This window comes from Dermacentor silvarum, chromosome 3 (genome assembly GCF_013339745.2).
Source record: "Dermacentor silvarum isolate Dsil-2018 chromosome 3, BIME_Dsil_1.4, whole genome shotgun sequence".
NCBI classification, from domain to species: Eukaryota; Metazoa; Arthropoda; class Arachnida; order Ixodida; family Ixodidae; genus Dermacentor; species Dermacentor silvarum.
In genome coordinates this window covers 187,466,735-187,488,310 of record NC_051156.1, presented here as the reverse complement: position 1 = coordinate 187,488,310, position 21,576 = coordinate 187,466,735, and the positions used below count along the sequence as shown (strand labels likewise).

The 21,576-nt window shown below is 43.7% G+C and overlaps 1 protein-coding gene across 2 annotated transcripts in view; it reads left to right on the top strand.

Annotated features, from left to right (window-relative positions):
- Positions 1-463: 463 nt before the first annotated feature.
- The window catches only part of LOC119446261 (CTD nuclear envelope phosphatase 1A-like), a 31,115-nt gene continuing 10,002 nt past the window's right edge, over positions 464-21,576 (top strand). The window contains exons 1-6 of one of the 2 annotated variants that reach the window (XM_037710645.2): positions 464-714; positions 6,006-6,072; positions 7,682-7,800; positions 12,122-12,193; positions 14,148-14,264; positions 18,113-18,224. In XM_037710645.2, the coding sequence (XP_037566573.1) occupies positions 616-714; positions 6,006-6,072; positions 7,682-7,800; positions 12,122-12,193; positions 14,148-14,264; positions 18,113-18,224 (586 nt within the window). In that variant the 5' untranslated portion in view covers positions 464-615. Of the gene's footprint in view, positions 715-6,005; positions 6,073-7,681; positions 7,801-8,470; positions 8,677-12,121; positions 12,194-14,147; positions 14,265-18,112; positions 18,225-21,576 lie in introns of those variants that run through there. The other variant, XM_049664045.1, reaches the window with a different exon arrangement.

Below are 21,576 nucleotides of genomic sequence, written 5' to 3'. Positions count from 1 at the left end.
AACAGAAATGAGCTTAGCTGTGCCAAGGGTGAATGCAATTTAGGGGAGGCCGTGGAGTAGGTGGGGAAGGAAACAATTGTGGCTGCCATTGTCGAGCTACCAGAAGTAGAGTTCAACGAGTGAGAGCTTTTTTTCTTGGCGCAGCAACAAGTTTTCATTGTCTGATTTTCTTTTGAGATTGAGGTGAGCGCGGCGGCGTTTGCCAGGGCGTTGCGCAGCGAACGGTTATTTAAAGATTAGTCGTGGGCGGGTAGGGAAGCCGAAAACAAATTCAAGCGGATGACTGAATGAAACTAAAGAAAGACAGAGGAGGAAAGTAGAAAGGGCTACGCAGGTTCCCAGGACGAAGCGCTTGGTCACGCTAAAAATGCGCACTTTTGATTCAGAAGCGAAAGTCAGCTTTCACTACTTTCACTTTCCGCCGCTAGGCAGGGGTGCCGTAGCAGTGCGCAGACGCTTGCGCAGTCGGCGCGTCTCGTGGTCGGTATCATGGCGGCCTCGAACCGTGAGATTTGGAGGTTCCGCTAAAAGTAAATTAAAGTTTCGGATAGTCGTACACTCTTTATTTTTTTTTTAAATTTGTGCATTTCGCGGGTGCTCGTCAAACTTCTACCAATGTTGAAGCAGTTGCAAATGGGACTTCGCGCCTTCCTCCTACTGGCTTCGAAGATATGGAGTTTTATATGTTATGTTGTTAGAAAACAGGTTCGAGCGGTGAGTACTGTTGGAGAGCTTGCCCAACGAATTTATTCATTCAAACGTCGCCAGCTGGTATTGCTGGCTTCCGTGCTTACTGTGTCGCAGCTTGCGCTAGGAAGTGATTTGAGCGTTAATCGACCTGTTGACGCAAGGTCGCAAAGCAACCTTTGTGTCGCGGCGATACCGTTTTGGAGAGACAGTGGATTTCTGTGCATTGCCTTTCCGACTTTTCTATCCGTTGCTGCAACAAGAAAAAAAAAAGAGTCCACGTTTTTTTTGTGCATATGTCGCTTTGTTAAAGCCAAGTAGAATGCTGTTCATTTCGGTTTACTTTGTCTCAAGTCTCGAAAAATGTCCAAGCACCGCGCCGGAAAAAAAAAAAAAAAAAAAGAAACTGAACAAAGAAAGAAAGCCTGCGCTTTTCTCTTTTCCCTTGATTTGCCGCTGTGTCCTTGCCATTGATTTCTCGTCTAAAAAGTGCTACCGATCGACTGTGACGCTCTCAGTATTGACTGGGTCACACATTTGTTGCCTCCAACTGGTAGCAGTCTAGTATTTGCTAGCATCGTTCGTCGGTTCTTGTAGTCGCTTGCATGGAAAGAGCTCTTCACTGCACGGAACTTCGGTAGTTCTACCACGTTCGAAGTAATGGCAACCTACTGATATGAACACTTTATTGCTTCGCGCCGAGCACTGGCATTTCGGTGTATTAACGAATCGTGCTGACCTAGAAAATACGATTAACTCCGGATTTCAATTTTGGCATTGCGTGTGATTTATGAGGGGCTTGGCCAGCTATGAACACGCTAGCTTCATGTTCGTGCTTCAGTGTGGCGGTTCAAAGTACTTGCCGCAAAGCACGGAATCGTGTATATAGGGTAATCATTTTTATGCTTTTTAACGAATCCTTTCATCGCTTCTTTCGTGGATCGCTATCTGTCGGTAAGAGAACTGACACGACCAACTGAGGAGCATCAAAGAGTGATGTCCCCACCGAAGCCCTCGCGAACTTCATGTAATAATTTTGTGACTCTAATCACGCTGATTTCGCTGCAGGCTGCATTTGCGATGTCAAACGCATGAAAACGCTTCTACGGGAGCTTAATAGAGAGGCACAGTTTAAGTGAATGGTTTATTGAATTGTACAGCTGGGCGCTATCGTTGTTAACTGATATGCGTAAAATAACTAAATTGTGGTAGTAAATCACCTCTTTACTACTTCCCTATTCTATAATAGCCTCAAATGGCCGTGCTCGTTCCGTCAAAAGTAATTTTGTTCATTTGCACATAATTTCATCATATAGATTCATATAGATAATTTTAAAATTGGCTATTCAAATGCATTTATATCTATCATGCACTGAAGCACAAAAAAACTTGCATAGTGCCATACAGCACTCGAGAACAATACCTTGGTAACTTGCCATTAGTGCTGTATACCAAAGAGTAAAGAATTCTGGGCTTGTTGAAGATGGCTCTTTTCTATTATGCTTGATAAAGCCTTGTAGCTGTTGTGCAAGTGCTTATTGAAATTGAGAAACAGAGGGGTTCCTTGGCAGTCTATAGAAACATATACTTTGGTGATTCTAGCGAATCATTTGTTGAATTGGTTTGTGTGTAACTTAGAATCGTAATATGAAGAGAAGAGAGTTCAATGAAAAGTGCTGTGTACAATGCGAGAAATTTTGGGCAGCATAATGTTACGAATTGGCACTCTCCTTAATCGTGGTGCATGTTTTCAGGTAACAGGAACCCACTCCCTATGAACAACCTTCTTCTGCAGTACATTTACCGAAACATGCCCAGGGAAATGCATCTTATGTAGCTTAATAGCTTTCTAAACCTTCGTTCTGGTGCCTAACCATAGTGTCCTTGTTCTGTGTCTCATCAACTCTTAGACTGCGCTATTCAAATGGATAATGCGAAACCAAAGCAGTCCATCGGGCTGTCTCCGCAGGCTGTTTACGTCCCAACACTGAACAGCTGTCACGGGTAGCCTTTGTTCTCACAGCTGTGCAGCAACCGTTCCGATACACCCCTGAAATACGGAGCCATTTATTTTTTGTACTGCGATAGTGATGCTCCGTACGCGCAGCGTATAAAGCAAAAGGTGAATTCCCGCAGCATGGTTTTCGTGCAACATACTGGACTTGCTTTCTTTTTCAATTTTTTAAAAAACATTTTTTGACACAATGTATGAGTGGTTTAATGCGCTATTCAATTTCTCATTGATCTTCATTTAAGTTAAAGCTGCTAATTTGATGTTGCAAGTGTTCGTGCCACACACAATGACGCTATTACACTCATTACCTCTCTTAATTTTTGTTGCCTTTGTGTTACTCTTTGTGTAACGCTCTTTTGTGTTGCCAACACAGGCTTTATTTCATTTTTCCGAGGTCGGTTTTCGTTAGATTGTCATTGAGTGGCATGTTTCCTTGCCTCGTGGCTTTTATGGGAGGAATTAAAGACGTGAATATGAACAATGATCGGACTTCAGGTGCATGCTATAATTTCTCAGTATAGGCCCCAGGTGTGTGTACATATTGCTGCTTCAAAGCTTTTTCAAGCATTGGGTGACCAGTTTTATTCAGGTGAACAAGCGAGTAGCCTTCTCGAAACAAACCTTAGTAAACAGCGTGGCTTGTCTAAAAATTGCAAGAAAAAAGTGCAATATTTTAAGCAATAGACCTGCTTAAACATACCGCTTGTCTAAATTAAGCTCATTAAATTTCTGTGCTTGCTATGAGAGACAGCTGAAGTTCTAAAAAAAATGTGAAAGGCAAGTGTTCAGAGATGTAATACTATTTATTACATTGTCATGATAAACAGTGATGTAAAATTTTTTTGGTAGCTCTTCCCACCTCTGATTGAATGCTTCCATCCAGGATTTTTGTAAATTTAACTACGTCGAAAGACTTGCGAAAAAGAAATAAAATGCTGCATGTGGATATTTCCTGACTTTGCTCACACTACCATAATTCATCGACATAGTAATCAGCTGACAAGAAAAGTAGTTGAACCATTTCATGTTTTCAGGAACATGTCTTGTTAATGCAAGACCATGTGTCATGCAAGTTTGATTATTTTATATATTGTTAATTTTGACGACCTTGTAGGTATGCTTTCTCCCTTCCACCTCCATACAGCTAAGTTGTTTGGAACACATAACCTTTTTGGCCAACTTGGGGCTTTTTAATGCTTTGTTTTCAATAAAACATTTAATGTGCGCGAATCAGCACTTGTACTCTCCTTTATGCTCCTGTTGTGCTTGTTCTAGAGTTGCACCATTTTCAAACATTGGTGAAAGGTTTCACAAGTTTCTAAAGCAAAAAAACCCCCACATGACTTGACAATCTAGAAAACCATGCTCTGTTAGAAACAGAACTCTTCGACACTTGGTCCGAGTTGAAGTGATGCCGAGCTATTTCAAAAAGATTGCTGTGTCTTTAGGGATTTTCTCACAAAATTGGGATTCTTCATCTTGCTTTAGACTTTGTGCATTATGGAGCTTTAGAGGTAGGGACCCAAATTTAAGGGATACTATCGGCCAGGCTTCCCAAATAATGCAAAAGAATCCAAGGGAGTTTGCAGTTTTAGGTATGCAGAACCGGTTAGGGACACTAGTATATCTAAAACTCGTTATTAGGACAACGAACAAAGGACCGAAAAATGACGGTCATGACGTCGAGAGACACGGAGATGGCAGTGCGGAATAGAGCGGAAACGCAGGTAGCTGTCATTCTACTATGGTTGTGATAAGCAAGAAAAGAGTGAGATTGGGCAGGTCACATAATGCACGGAGTAGATAAGATAACCAACTGATGGGTCTGTAAGAGTAACGCAGTTGATGCCGAGGCAACGAATATGGAGTTGTGTGTGGCCGAGCGCTTAGGTGGTGCAGTGAGATCAAAAAATTTGTAGGCATGAGATAGAATCGGTTGGCGCGGAACAGAGCTAACTGTAGATCGCCGGAGCAGGCCACCTTTGCTCTTCAGTGGAGTTAAATAGAATGATAGTGATGATTAGGACTGCTATGCTCCCTGCAGACTGATTGTAAGTGTCATTACATTCCTACTTAACACGCTAGTGCTAGTGAATATCTACAGGTAGGCTGTTGCAAACATAACACGAACCCTTGCTCGAGGGGCACTAGGCAGGGTAGCACGCTTCATACGTCCTTGAGGATACGAGATAAACCTTCACAATTGCACGTCGACACGTGCGCAGTGTCCTGCTTTGCGATAGCGCCTTAGTCGACATGATTGCGTTACTGTTGAGTATGTTGCTTGGTGATAAGATACTAACTTATCTGTGCTGCTGATAAGTGTGTACTGCGTATTGATATTGTGCATTGTATTTGGGGCCTTGTCTCACGCAAAACTAACGTATTGTCTTCCTTGCTGTGTTATGGTTTTTAGAAAGGAAGTACATGGTAACCACAACTTTTCGTATGCAAGAGGTGTGGATGGTCAAGTGCTCTGAAGCGGCGTAACTGAACATTATTGCAGAGATGCTGCTTAAGCCATTCATGCAATCCATTTGTCAGGACTCAGACACTCCAGGGCCTTTATATTATGTTTGGCTTATGATCAGTTGGGACAGTAATTTGTGATGAAATAAATCTTGGCACAGTTGAGTAAGAAGTAGTGATACAGCGAGATGAATATGCTTAAACATTGAGATTAAATATATATGTATATAAAAGGATAGGAAACTAAAGTATAGAACAAACAAATAAAGCTATAGATTGTAATTTCATGAGTGATTTGGCCATGCAGGAGCTGAAACACCTTTAGTTCGTCGCTATAGTGGTCTTTGTGTTCAGCCTTTTGCTTTTTTAAAATTATTGGTCTTCTGTGTATTTGTCATGATCATTCTCAGTTTGAAATAAGTTTCATCAAAAAAAGAGTGACACAGACTCAGCAGCTCCCAAGTCAATGAATGCGCTAAGCAGCTCCTCTGCAACATGCCCCTTCACATGACCTAGCAATCCCAGTCATACAACCGAGTGAATGTTTACATTAGCCATGCTCAACATTGGTTTTCACTCTAACGCCACTGTCACTTTGGGCCTCTGCAAGTGGGCAAATTCATCCTAAGCAAGCTTTATTTTTGTTTCCAAGCATTGGAGCGGGGTGTTACAGGGGTATTTCAATACCTGGCACATAACTGCTTAGCTCAGTAAAAAATTACGGCGTTGGCAGTAAAATACTTGTGTGATGACAGAATAAGGCAAATGTTCCTTGCAGTGCGACACTTTGGTCTAGCAGCATGCCTAATTGAATGTCCGTGCTTACTTCTTTCAGGTCATACAACACCAGACAATCAAGTACGACGTTCTACCCCTCTCTCCGCTTTCCAAGCATAGACTAAGTGAGTAGTACTTCTACTTTTCAGCGTTCTCCACCGAGAAATGGATGTGCAGTGCTGGGAGGGGGGGGGGGGGGGGGGAAGGGGGGCTTTGCTGCAGTACTTGACTAATATTAATGGCTAGCTAACTTATTGTGTCCTGTGGTCAGTTAAAAACCTAGGAATGCGGCAGACAGAGCTCCGACAGAATGTGTATGCACACACGAGGGGAGCAGATTATATTTGCTAATATTTCCTTTCCTTCTTTTCTTGTAATGCCATATATCTCTATTCACTCCATTCACTCGTTATGACTGTGAGAAATGTTTCCATATAGTGTGAGGGGTGTAGTTAGAGAGGTTAAGATGTCAAAGAAGAATATCCCGACTTCAGCAGTTCTTCCCCCTCTGCACTCATTTACTGCAACAGGCAACCGGTTCTCACAGTAGGCACTGCCATCGTAAGAACACCAATTTGCAGTGTGCAAAACCCTGCACTAGCTACCGAGTGCCGAAGCTATGCGATAGCGCAGTGGTCAGAGTGTTAAGCTCCCAACTGCACATTTGCCACAGGGACATAAATGAGAATCCCAGTGGTAATGGTGAGTAATGTTTTGTTGTTCTTTGCCCTGACTATACGTACCTTCTCTCTCTCTCTCTCAAACTTTGTGTAAACTTTATGAATTTGGGCTCAATTTACGAATCTTGCGCCTAGTTGTTACGAAAAAGAAATTATGTCCCACAATGAAGTATTGCTCGTTGGTCTCTGAACCTTCTGTTTGAAGTCTTCTGATTGTGAAACGAGCGAGAAGGGCACTTGCTTCCGCCACGTTTCTGAAGGCAAGCTCCTGAAGCAGGCGAAATGGCCAACAGCGAAGTCACTAAAAAAGTCACTGCGATGTAAGAACAAGCTATTGCTTGTCAGTCTCTGCTGTTCCGAGATTGCTGCTGCTTGTGTGCTGCGTCTAAGGGTAAATCATTGTTAGTAAAGTGTGTGTGTGTATTCCTGAAAGGGCATGTGCTCAAGGCAATCTAAAAAAATGCATGCTATTCCTCCTTCCCTCAGTATGGTATGGAATTTCAAAGTTCACAGGTTGGAAGGTATGCCAATGGCAAGGCTGAGGATGAGGTGACACGGTGACAAAATGATGGACGACTTAACAGAAGGGATGAATGTTTGGATGCAGCAAACCCCTCTTTTTAGCTTTTCGCTCGCAGCAACATGAAATGTGGAGGGATGAACTTGACTTTTGGTGATGCATCTGGGTAGCAATGCGCAATTGCCACTAGTGGCATTCAGCGCAGGTTGCATCCGTAAAAAAGGCTTAAATTTTGTCATGTAACACTTGCTCTTATAAGTAACATCAAAGCTTTGTGACTCTAAAGCCATGTTACTCTAAAGTTTGCTAGTCAGTGACACACTTCAGAACCAGATCCGTAAAATTGTATCAAGTGAAAACTACGTGTAACAGTTCGCTCTAGCTTGCTCCTTTTTTTTTAATGTACCGTATGTGCTAGTGGTCTGTGGCATCTGCTATAGCTTTCCGTGAGTGATCTCCTAGCTTTTCAAATTTAAAAACTGAGTCACATGCCTTGATTAGCATCTGATGCTATCTCTTGCTCTGTGCTCGCAGGCTTGGTGAAACGGAAGATACTAGTCCTAGACTTGGACGAAACACTGATTCACTCGCATCATGATGGCGTCATCAGGCAAATGGTCAAGCCGGGGACGCCACCTGACTTTGTCCTAAAGGTTACTACCCTTTTTTTTTTTCCTATTCTCTTCAGCCAAGAGACACAACTAGCGGCATCTGTTAATAGTTACACCTTTCACACCGTCCACCATAGTTAATCTTGGCAATATATAATAGAAGGTGACTGAAGTAAATGAACATGCTTAAACATGCTACTTGCATCCACAACACTTGCCACCAATGTACGTGATTGGCATGCTTGCGCAATTTCTTTGTTCAAGATGGTACCTTCCTTTACTGTACCATGACATCTGCATTTGAGTTAACAAAATTTGTAAGTTCTTTCGACCTTACTGTTGCTTCCTTACTTTTCAAAGCGCCCATGGGGATCACATTTTGAGGTCTGTTTCGCGCAATAATGCATGGAATGTGCCTGGCTCCATCGCCAGTTCACTCAGGTCACCAAACTTGAGGGTTCACGCTGGACTGGGGTTTCTCATTTCGGCTGAAGACTGAGGCGAGTACTGAAGCTGAACGTGCATATGAAACAGGCTGCAGAATGCAGTGTCTGTGTCTGATTTGAGTGCTAACAAGCCAGCAGTAAGAGCAAAGGAATTTTTGTATGCGGCCGAATGGAGTTGTGTTCTTAATCCCGTTCGATTTCTTGTCTTCGATTGAAACTCTTCACCTCCTCCTGGCCCCCCTTCTCCCACCTTCTGAATAATGCAGTACAGTCTTCACCGTACCACATAGTGGTGCCTTGGGCATTTGTAAACCAGCAGCGAGATGAAAGAACTTAAGCAACACTGGCAGCTGTTCACTGTCTACGATGCTGCTGAAAGTTGCATGGATGTTCACTGATATGCACCTGGCGATATCTGTTGTGGTAAAGGAACCGACAGACAATCAGAATGGGCAGACATACTGCGGTGAAGGTGAATAAGAGTGTAGCACCTCTTCTTGCACTTTTTCTACAGGCTCTTTTTTTTTTTTTTTTGCTTTCTCCTTTCAGTCTCCCTTGACGATTGATCTTTTCACCTACTTCGTCGTGAACAATGGTGAAGACAAACAGCAAATCAAAACGAGAACCAATAACACACAGTGCACGCTGCATCATGGTTAATGTTTGTGTTTGAGTCATTCACAGTGCTTATCTACGATGCTGTACTACCACTCACATCTGTGCATGGAGTAAAGAAAAGACTTGGAAGGAAACGTGATATCGGGGCTGTCAGCCTTCACAAGGCAACATTTTCTGATGCCGTTCCCTTCCTACTTTCATTCGCCCAATATGCACACAGCACATTGAATCATACAAAAAGTGCGCTGTGCAGTGTTTCCAGACATATCACATTGTTTGGTCCGTGGTAGGTTTGAGTACCTGCGGCCGCCATTGTTGCCGCCTCTTTCTCCTGCCTGTTTGAACTGCTTGCTACATTACTAAGCAGTTCCTACTACTGCCTTTACTTTTTGGCTTCGATACCTGAAAACATTGTCGCCATTGCAATGGCAACACTTGCCCTACAGCGTCCACGTGATTAGCTGTGCATTGCAACTTTTGAGTGGTGCAGCAGGCAAGCAGACAGACGACAGACCGACCGCAGGCGCCTTGAGTGGCCAGAAGCGACTGACCGCTTGCCATCACAGGAGCAAAGATGTGTTTGGGTGCTCTTCCCACGAATCCTCCTTTTTATATTTTTATGATTAAACTTAAGGTTATCACGTGATGCTCCCTCCTAAGTTTTTTCTTTCCTCCATGCCTGTTTGTTACTCTAGTCACAATTTTTTTTTTACGGCATTTCTGAGGATGCATTCTGTTTCTTTTTGTTTATTTACCCTTACCGTGTTTATGAGCTTAAAATCTGGCTCGCATCCTCACAATCATTACTTTGTGTGTTCCTCTGTGTCAACATTTCATCATTGTGGTCTTGTTTAACTGTATTGCACAGGGCATGCCAAATGTGCACATGACGTAAGCGTTTGAATTTTTTTTATCTAGCCCTTTCCTACGTTTTCACTAATCCTTTAGTTTCTTGTTTGCTTTTATTTTTCGCCGAGCTAAGTACACGCAGTACACTACAGAAAGCTTTGAATAAGAGAGTGTTGGACGTTGCTAACTGGAAGTTGGAGAAGTGCAATTATGAGGTGGCTCTCGGAGCAGGTTTGTGCGAGCACTTAAGCAAATACTGTCAACATCCATAAAGTCAACCCTGATGGGACTGATGAAATTGATCGAATTATCAGGTGGGTCGAATTAAACAGGGGGCATAAAAAACGCAGAAACATACTGCTGATTCATTAGGCAGTATTTGCTCTGATTCTAACACGCCCGCGAATCGAACAGGCACCCACTTTCTAAGGGTTATATGTGTAAAACTAACAAAGGATTGACATTAGAGCTCCTAAACAAAGTAGAAACCGAACATGCACCTGATTTTTTAGCAAGACAAATATAGCATGCCTCCGATTTTGGCAATAAGAAGACGAAACCAGTGAATGTTACCGTCACACAGTGAATTTATTCCCACTGTGTGACATCCACTGTGATGACGAATGTCCATTGTCATCACTCTAAGAGTAGCACTTTATCGCCCTCTATTAAGAGCCACATGTCCTCCGCAAGTCCCATAACGCACTTGATATTTTGCATTTATTAAACTACTCTGCGACAATTGCAAATGGGATTTTGGTCCACGTCTAGACTAATCACTTCGCTAGTTTGTCCCGCAACGAATGCAATTCTCTCGAATGCCTAGAACCCGTGACACAACTTGCCGCTAGCTTAAGACGTAACATAATTTATAGTTTGAATGAGTGTTTGTAACTGAAAGCGGCCTATCCTCGTCATTCTATGCGTGTTCACTTGCCATCCATGGTTGCCATCTTGTGATGACGGTGACGCTGGTTAGGCTGGCTCTAATGGTAAGCTATTGTGGACGTCATTTTGGTTTTGTATTTGATTGCATCACGCGAGCAATTAAACAAATCTTTTGGGGAAAAAAAGGTGTGCATTAGAATCTGGTAAATGCTGTAATAATGTATTGTCAGCTATCGCTCTTGCTTTGAGATATTCCTGGGGCAGGCCGAAAATAGGCTTTTTCGATGGGAGATGACGTGTGTTCGACGCATTCACTGTATCCTAAGCGCTGCCAAGACAGATGCCATCTCTATTAGAGTTACTGCTAGGGTCACCATTGGAGTCGGGCGCATGCGTGCTGACAAGCTGAGCTTGAATTATCCAGCGAAGGCGAATTTCAGGATCGAAATAATGAAAATTTGGGCCGATATGGCGTCAGACGTAGGGACATCAGCTGGGACGTTCGGTCGGAATGAAATTAACCAAAAAATTAATTAATTAGAGCTGAATTAACAGGTGCCTACTGTAAAACCAAAATGACAAATTGCATTCTTGTTGTATTGCAGTGGATGGGATCCTTCTATCGAGTATTTGTGCAATACTTAGTGGAGTTTTGTTGTGAAATATTGAAGCTTCTGCATTACTAGATTTTCTTCTACATGCAGATATAATTCCAAAATCACTTCTTCTGTTAAGGTATGTAAGTAAATTGACTGATGATATATGAATTTTATTGGTGCAAGGGCCAGGGAGGGCCAAAGAGTGCCAGTAACTCGATTTTAAGTGTTTGTGTAGCAAGTGAGCATTGAAAAACTGCACCCTGATGCGATGATTTCCTTCAGCCTGCAACACTATGTATTCATTGGCAAGACTCTGTCTGCTCTAGCGTCCTGCTTGGTACTTGCTCAATGAATACTTGGTCTTGATAACTCCATTTTGATGAGGGGAGCTCGTAAATACGCTTATTTATATGGATTCACGCCATGCACATTAAAGAATTTGAGTTATCAAGAGTTAATCCAAAGCCCTTTGTCACGTAATCTTTCCCAGTGCAAGTGCAGTGTTGAGATGCATAACTTTATGAGTGACTTCAGTGTGCCGCAACTTCAGTGGCATGACTATTGTGCCAATGCACAACTAAAAAAATAAAAATAAATAAAGAGTGACTCACAAAATGCAAGATGGGTTTACTTAAAATTGAACTAATCGAGAAAGTAATGTTTATAATAAGATGAGAAAGATTAAAAAAAAAAATCGTGCTATTGCAGCTAGAATGAAAAAAATAAAGGAAAGCGTCATTCTTGTACAAACCCAACACGTGCACACTTTTTTCACCTTACAGAAGGTGAACAGAATTTTCCTAAAAGTACGTGTAGATTAGTGCATGTAAATCGTGTCTTATGTCCTGGTTGCGCTCGCTAGCCATTGCCTGTCTCATTTGTGTTCAATGAATTATTTTTACACTTACCGCTCTCATTATTATTTTACGTGTTTGTTTCCATGTTTTTCTTTTCTCTTTTCAGGTCACAATAGATCGTCATCCAGTTCGTTTCTTCGTTCACAAGCGCCCACACGTTGACTACTTCCTCGATGTTGTAAGTGTGAGCAGGGCTGATCGAATCTTGCTTTTCGCTTAGAAGTACACTTGCAAAAAATTAACATTGCCGAGCTTGTCGATGATAATTATATTAGGTTCGGAGACGTAGAAACAAGACTCAGAGGAGGAATAAAAAGTTAGTGAGCTGGCACACAGGTAAGGGCAGAGACTGGCAAATTAATACTGCAGATACCTGCATGGTGAAGAAAGACTCATGAAAGGGAAAAATTTTCATCCACCCAATAGCGTCACAGTGCTACTAAAGAAAGTCAGTATGAGTTTCTCAGATAGAAAGATCTTCACTTGAAGAAATGTCTCTCCTGGTCAGGCATCGAGCCTGGGATCAATGCGTTTGAAGGCTTTGGGAAACCTTGGTTTACCATCTGAGCTAAACAGGAGGCTGGCAAATTGCGAAGTGAAGCCAAACAAATTGACAACTTGAAGCATCAGGTTGGCTTTGCATGAAATACTGCCTCAGTTCAAATTACATTCTCTTGTAGTACTCAACCTACTACTGTGGAATAAACTAAAGGAGAATTGTTAAAGGATATTCTATAAATCTAAACTGATTCAGTGTTTCTCTTTAGTGTCCCTTTAACCCACCTGTCAGTAGTAAACCAAAGGGCCCCCGCTACTGTGGTATCTCTTGTAGTCTCTGTGTTGCCTTGGAACAATCAATCAATCAATCAATTGATGAGTGGTAGTCAGCCAATGCATGGGCTGTAGATTGATTTACATGACTTAAAAAAAAAATAAAACTGAGTATTTTTATGTGTACTCATTGAAGCAAAATCAAACCACGCTGTTTGAAATCACAGTTGTCTTTAATATTGTGTCAGAAACACCTTGCTTGAGTGGACTTATATCAAGGACTTATATCAAGTTCACATGAGTATTTGTCCCTCTGGCATGACATGCAGCACATGTGGCCAGCATTTGTTGCAACACCTGAAAGACAAGGCGCTTTCTTAATTGGAAAATTGTAGCTCAATCTTTGATTTCTTTCCTTGCGGCTGAGCAAGCAAAGAGAGGTCAGTGCTTGACCAATTGCTCATGTCATCTCAAATAATTAATTGCAATTTATAAAATTTGCCATTAATAAGCAATAATAAAAAATTAATTGATCAGTCTCCACCCTGAATGTGTACAAAAGCCAAGGAGAGCATGAAGAATAAAAAGTATGTTCTTTTTTTCTTTTTGTTTTGTATTGTTTTGTTTTGCATTATGAAAGTGGTGGAGGTGTTGGTGATGAAACCGTTAGACATATTTGAGGTTGCCCTTTGAGTGGGTAATTGTGGCAGTTGAAGTTTGCATGCAGGCCTCATTTTAGATTCAGCAAAGCGTCCATAAAGGATGCTGCTTCAAATTTATGGTAATTTAGAATTAAATATTATTAATTTCATGACACGTCCACCTCCTAAGTACCAAAACTGGTCTGTAGAAACAATTATTACAGTAAATTATTTAAGGTGCCCTGACAGTAGCCAGTATTGTTTCTGCGATTTAGAGGGCTTGGACCATCATTCCATGTAAAAATATGGACACGTCAAAACTGCCATATTTCTTTTCTATCAGTTTATTTGATGATATTGTAAACGTTGGCAGCTTCTCGTTGCTGGCTTTTCTACAACATGTCATGTCAATTCTCCTTTAAGCAACACGTGAAGCTGCACTGTAGAGTTTTGAAACTTTAAGCCCCATAATTGAATTTTAAGCTTCACTATGCTGCAACTGGTGGTTGTTGAGTCTTGGTTGTTCTAGGAATGTTTCCACAACAAATAGAGCTCTGAGTCTGTTGGGGCTACTATGTTATATTTTGTTATTAATTCTGTTAAGAGCAGGCACTTGTATAGTAAGAGGGCCTTTAAACCAGTGTCTGGTATAGGTTTAGTTGGCTTCGCTCACTGTGGCTGGGTTCAGTCTAATCCTGGGGGTCATTGCATGCAATGCAGGTAAGCCAGTGGTACGAGCTGGTTGTGTTCACGGCTAGCATGGAGATCTACGGTGCAGCCGTGGCCGACAAGCTCGACAACAACCGGGGAATTCTCAGGAAGCGCTACTATCGACAGGTTAGTGCTCTGTCTGTTCCTCTCTCTGTCTTCCTTTGTTGCTATTGTTTATTTTCTACATAATGCGCAAAAATTGCAAGAAGGTCATGTATTGCCCCAATTTTCAGTGTCAACGGCACCATGCTTGCAAAGTCGTAAAAGGTTTTTTTTTTTTTTGCAACTGTGTGCAGATTTTTAATCGGGTTCATTGCTGGTGTTTTCACTGTTTTCCTGGCCAGCTGCAGCGTTTAATATTCATAGAAAGATGAAGCAATATCTGTTGGTCTTGCAAAAAGGTTTGCACCTGTCATGGAGGTCACTGGCTGTGGCATTCTGCTGCCGAGCATAAAGTCATGTGTTCGATTATTGGATGCTGTAGCTGCATTCTGATGGGGTGTAATGTGAAAATGCTTATGTGCTTCGATTAAGTGCATGCTAAAGAGCCCCAGCTGACAAAAATTAATCGGTAGCTCTCCACTACAGCATCTCTCATGGCTCCAGTGTTGCTTTACGACTGACTTTTCGATGAATCAGTCGGTCAACCAGGAAGTCCAGCATAACAGAACTGGAGTTCCTTAACGTGCATCCAATGCACAATACACGGCCATTGTTGCATTTAACCCCATTTGAAGTGTGGCCGCCGTGTCTGGGATTCGATCCTGCACTCTTAGGCTTAGCAGCACGTCACTACGCCATCACGGCGAGTCAGCTAAAATAATCAAACGCAAGTTTGGCTTTCTTCACAAAATGGTCTGTGCAGTTGTTTTCATTGTATAAATGTGATGTGTTGTTACATGCACAAGGTTGTTCATGCAGCTGTTAAATTCTTCTCTTTTAAGTGAACATGACGCATTAAAGGAATACTGACACAAAAGTTCTGTGTCCTGCTTTTTTTTTTTTTTTTTGCATCTCTGGATAGCTGTCGTCTCCACAATTCGAGTGAGAAGCCTCAATTCCTTGAGAGCTCCACAAATACAGTCGGTTTCTGTCAATTCGATCCTGACGGGACCGAAGAAATTGACCTGATTATCTGCTGGGTCATATTCAACAAGGGTCAGAAAAATATACTGCTGATTCATGTGTGTTGCTGATTCAGTGTTGTCCCTAATCTAACACGTCCTGGAGTCAAATGTGCACCCACTTTCTATGTGTACAAAGTAGGAAACTAATATAGGAATGACATTAAAGCTCCCAAGGGAGGTAGACATCTAATGCGCACCCGATGTTTTAGCAAGAAAATTAGTTGCACAATGGCGGCTGATTTCCCAAGGTTAGTTTCCCCACGCTGTCTCTTTAAGTCAATACATCGCAATACATCGGTTACCACCGCAATACATCGGTGGTATCCGGTAAAACATACAATTGTTGGTGAAGGTGGTTTTGGTTTTGTGTTCAATTGCACCGCGCAGGCAATTTGTGGCTGAAGTTTCTTTGAAAAAAAGGAAAAGAAGGTCACACGTGAGAATCTGGTAAATACCATAATCAGACACTGTGAGCTGTGATTGTTGCTTGAAAATCTTGCTAGATTGTGCTGAAAACATGCACTTTTGGCAAGAGGTGCTGTGTGTTCAACGCATTCACTGTCCCCTAAGGTTTGCCGAGACAGCACTACCACTAAGGGGCCGCCATGGGTGTCCCTATAGAGGTTAGGTGTGGGTGTGCCGACTGGTCAAGTTCACTTATCTGGAGAAGGTCAATTTCAGGATCAAAATAACGAAAGTTTGAGCCCATAGAAATGCATGGCCGCCGGCTAGGACCTTCGATCGGGATCAAATTAATGGAATTCTACTGTAAATTATCGCAGCACCTTTTATACAACCTGTTCAAAATGCATGTCTAGTGCAGCGGGGCTTTGGATGGGAAAAAGGAGACTCATTACACAGGGGTGGGACTCCTGTGTAATTTTGATACTGACGCAGATTGCTGTGCAGAATTGCATCGGAAGAGGAAAAATTTACCGAAATTGCACCACACTGTGCCAGAACAGCTTTAGTGGCAGGTGTCTCCAAAGTGCTTTTGGGTATCCTGGCCCCTTATGATCGTTGGCACAGCACGGTTCTAGGCGTTATGTTTCTGGTCATAGAAGTCGCTTAAAATCACTGCCTCCACGGCGGCATGTGCAGTTTTTTCTTTCCGAGACCTATCCACTTGTACGGAGAGTGCGTCATCAGAGGAGTTCCATCTCTCGCAGCGCGTTGCGCTCATCGCCGCTGGACTACTAACGCAAGAGACTTTGCATTGGTAACATAAATCCAGCAACCATGTAGCCTGTCTTAACCGCTATGTACTCCACGAGCGCAGCTTGGATCTAGGCAGAAAACAATGGCTTGTGGCGCTTCTTTCACCATTATGACAAAATTATCTTGTGGTGAATTGTTAGTTGGGAGTATTAATTATGCCGAACCTTGTTAACTTTGCATGCAGGCGAAATTTCACTTTTGACTTGCAAGCACGTGCGTCTTCATCTGAGTAGTGGTGCTTTTCACTACCACGCGCACATCCCGATTATTTCGTCGCAAGCAAGCTGGCCGGCAACTAATCGTCCATCAGCATGTATCCGGTAGGCATGGTGGTAGTGCTTGCGCTGTTGTAGAATCGCTTTTCATCCTTGACGGATTTCCCGCTATGTTTTTTAGTTGGCATGCCTTGTATAAAATCAAGATGAAATCACTGCTCATCACAACCACTGCAAATGAATCCGGCGGGAGGGACACGCTCTCCCCTGTTTCGTTGAGGGCTGAATGGACTTGGCTTTTGGCAACATGGCCATAGTGTGTGTCCGAGATGACCACAACACGTTTTGATGATGTGATCAGTCTCCTTTTTCACATCCGAAGCTGAGCTGCACTTGGGGGGCATCTTGAACTGGTTGCATTAAAAGGTAGGGAAGTTAATCATTTGTTGCGCTCTCAGGAAATTGAGGCTTCATGGTATTTCTTTAAAGTAAACTCCCCCCCCCCACCCAAGTCAAGTAAAACGCTCTTAAATGGGAATGCTTTTATATTAGTGTGTACAAGATGCAACATAATCACAACTGGAATGTTCTTTCAGTAAGCATAGTTGTAAGGAAGGAGAGTTTTTTATTTTATTTTATTATTTTTTTTTATCGAAGTTTGCCCAATGGCATAAACGGTATATAGGCAGGTTCCGGCAATGTACATCAGTAGTGCTCAATGGTTGGTCCCATGGAGCCAAGAATCGTAGTCCGGTGGTCTCATGGGATGAAGGCCCACTGTTTGCAGGTAGCGCCATTAGATCTGGTTTAGGCCAGGGCATGTCCACAATAGGTGTTTTGATCGTAGCCATGGACGCTGGAGCTGAGCAATATGGGCAGATATTCCCAAATGGTCCATGGAGAGGTTGTGGTCAGGCATAGATAACCATTGGGGTAAGTGCCGCCCCCACATAGAGTCTCCGCAACACCACCTCTTCCTGGTGGTTAAGGCCGCCTGGGAGGTTTTAACCACAAGGTGGGATTAAATCTCATGTGGTGGGGCAGAGAATCTCCTTGCAGTGGAGGAAAGCACCTTGGGGGTCACTTGGGAAAGGTGTTTCCTAAGTAGGTGGTAGCCCACTGTGGTTAACGGTCTCAGCTTTCTATGCGAGCAGAAATAGTGTCCCATATCTGAATCTGACCGTGTGCCTGTGCAGTCATGTGGTGTATTTCGCCTGCCAAAGTGTGGGCATCCTTTAATTAGCAACAAGCCTCTCCAATGCATAGTTGCATACTTAGTAGTCGGGTGAAAAAATTGGGTATGAGGGGTGCATTCCTTTGTGAACACATTAAGGCATTGAGCAGTATGTTTTGTGATGTTTCTGGAACCATGTGGGTCAGTTTTCTTTTCTTTGCTTACCTTTGCCCTCTTCAGCACTGTACACTTGATTATGGGAGCTACACCAAAGATCTCTCCGCCATCACGCAAGATCTGTCAAGCATTTTCATCTTGGACAACTCGCCTGGTGCCTATCGGTCCTATCCAGGTGGGCACCCCTTCACCATTACTCCAGCAGACTCTCTGTTATCTCTCAAAAGGCTGCGAAATATTCAAGCTTTGTTCATGCTGCCATTTCTCACTTGCAAGAAAATATGCCTCATACTGGGATGCAACAGCTGCGCCAATTGTGCCATTTTGATGCAATTTCGTATTTTTGCGCTGAGCTGCACCAAAACTGTTATATATGTTGAAATTGCGCCACGCTGCGCCAGACTGCTCAACCAGCAGCGAAATTTCTCGGTTACGCTAGTTTTGCTGGAAACAAAGGCCGCGTTGGCAACCTGCAGCTTGACATCGCCATCCAATCCGATCCAGCAGCGCAGACGGGATCCAAACACTTGCCCAGATGCATGGAGGAAGGAAAAAGATATTTTTCCTGCAGTTAACTTATTCTAAATGCAAAGAAAAATTGGGGGAGATGGGCTGTATCTAATGCAAACTGATAGTATATACGGACAACTTTACATTAAATTGAGGCTAATAATAAGAGAACATGATAGGTTGTAGAACTACAGACTATGCATAATATTCGGGGGTGCTGTCAAGCGAGTGGTAAAAATATCTTCAGTCACAAGATACAGCACCATAATAAAAAACTAGAAATTACAGTTTTGAAGAGCTGCTAATGGTTTACCTATGCTCGGAAATAAAGCAGCTAGGGAACATGGGATATAAAAGCAAACAGCGCAATTCAGTATTGACACTCATGCTGAATTTTATCCATATTCAGTAATTTTAAAGCTCTTTTAGGGAGAATAAACTACCCTGTCTAGCCAAATACAAGGGCTTTAACAAAATTTATTCGCATGCTCGCTCAGCTTTACCTTTATCAGTTGTGTGCATTTCTTCTACTTGTAGTAGGCACATTGCACATCTTTCACATATTTTAGTGGGGTAATGAAGAAGAGTAGTCTGTGCCTCAGAAGCATCGCCACCGGCATGAGCTCGTGGTTGCTGTCCTTGGCCGAACGCTTGTGACTGCTGCCCGTTTGCCTGCGTCCATTGCTAATAAACCTCTCAGCAAGTGGTGGAAGTGCTGGGTTTCGACCACCCTGGAACTTCGGAGTCGCACTCTACGCCCCATCATGCCCAACGACGCAAGCGGCACTCCTCCAACTCCTCCAACGGCGCCGCCCACTCTGGTTTGTGCCGGCGCCTTGCGTCTGCGAGATCCCCCTATCTTCTCCGGCACAGATGACAAAGACGTTGAGGATTCGATCTCCTCATACGACCGAGTGAGTGCCCATAACCAGTGGGACGATGTTACCAAGTTGAGAAACGTCGCATTCTATCTCTTGGACGTTGCGAGACTATGGTTTCTAAACCATGAAGCCGACCTAACTACGTGGTTGGTCTTCAAGACCAGCTTTACCCAAGTTTTTGGTCGGCCAGCAGTACAAAAGCTTCGTGCAGAACGTTTGCGCACACAATCCAAAGAGACTGGAGTGAATTTCACGAGCTACATTGAGGACATTGTTGACCTTTGCAAACGGGTGAACACGTTGATGTCAGAGGAGGAGATGATCAAACAGATAATGAAGGGCATTGAGGACGACGCGTTCCAAATGTTATTATCAAAAAGTCGTCGCAGTGTACTCGAAGTGATCGAATTGTGTCAGAGTTACGGCGAGTTGCGCAGGCAATGGCTTCACACCATACGTCCCCCTGCGCTCGCCAACTCTCTGTCCAGCCTTGGAGTCGGCGACGATCATGCTACTCTGTTTCTGAAGATTCAGGAATTTGTTCGCGCAGAGGTCGCTCGCCAGCTATCTTTGATGTCTTGCGTCCCGGAACCACCACCCGCTTTGGCACCTATGATCCGCAACTTCATCCAGGAGCAAGCTTGTCAAGCCATTCCTCCAGCCCGTGATCCGACGCCAGTCACCGTACCTCTCACGTACCCAGAAGCAGTTGCCTGTCCTCGTCCACAAACGCTCTCGTCGCCCCTATGCATCGAATGCCGACCTTTTCGCCGCCTCATATGCCGCTACCAGGTCGACAACATTTTCCGACTTCTGAGCCACGAGTCGGAGCTTACCCCCAACAATGGCGCACTTTCGATGACCGTCCAATGTGTTTTGCTTGTGGTGGTGCTAGACATGTGGTGTGACATTTCCGCCGTCGCATGTTTCCTTTTCCGAACATCTGGCGAGCCCCACCTTTCCCCGCTCAGTTTTCCTCTTCGCCTTCCAGCCTTCCTACCTCTTCCTTTTGCCTTGATCGCACACCCATGTCTACCCGCCGCTCACCTTCTCCACGTTGTCGCTCGCTTTCTCCGATGCGTCGCCGTACCGGACCCACCGAGCAGGAAAACTGATGGCCGCAGTTCCCGAAGCACGAACTGCGTCCATGTCGCAATGCACAAGTCCTCGTCCCTCTCTAGCCAATGTAATTGAAGTGTATGTCGAAGGAATCGCCGTCCTGGCACTTGTCGATACAGGAGCTGCAGTATCCGTAATTTCCGCCAAACTCTGTCGCATGCTAAGAAATGTTCTGAGGCCTTTATCCGACCTCTCCCTTCGAACCGCGAATGCTCAAAACATTACGCCTCTCGCTGCCTGTACTGCTCGAGTCTTCATTCAAGGATTTCTGTATACTGTTGAATTTGTCGTGCTGCCATCGTGTTCCCATGACATTATATTAGGCTGGGACTTCCTTGGAAATAATAACGCCATTATTGACTGTTGTCACGCCGAACTTGAACTTTTTTCACTTCACGATTTTGAGACAATCGACAACCGCCCTTCTGGTAATTAACTATTTGTGTCCGAAGACAATACCGTTCCTCCGTGCTCTTCCCTGCTTATGCCTGTGTCATGCGCCGCTATTTCTGATAGCACTGGTTTCTTTACGCCCTCTGAAGTGTTCATTCGCCGCAAATGTTCTCCACTGCCCTTTACTCTCCTTACTCTTCACAGTGGCGCCACGAAGATGCTCGTCGACAATCCCACAGCGTGCCCTTTACCTTTATTTCATGGCGAATGCCTAGGCCTTGTTCAGCCGGTCGACACCTTTTGTATCTTTGACACTCCTGCAGACCTTAACGCACTTGCTTGTGACCCTGCGGTTGATCAGTTCCTTCTCGACGCTTTCTACCGCATTGACGATAAAACATCATCTTCCGAACGAAGCCAGCTGCTCACTGTCCTGCAGATGTTTTGCGCTTCTTTTGACAGCCCTGCTTCCGGTTTGGGTTGCACATCGACCATTTTTCACTAGGTAGATACATGCACCTCTACGGCAACGCCCTTATCAGGTACCCGCCTCGGAGCGCTGTGTAATTTATGACCAGGTTGATGACATGCTCAAGCGCGGCGTTGTGCAGCCTTCAAACAGTC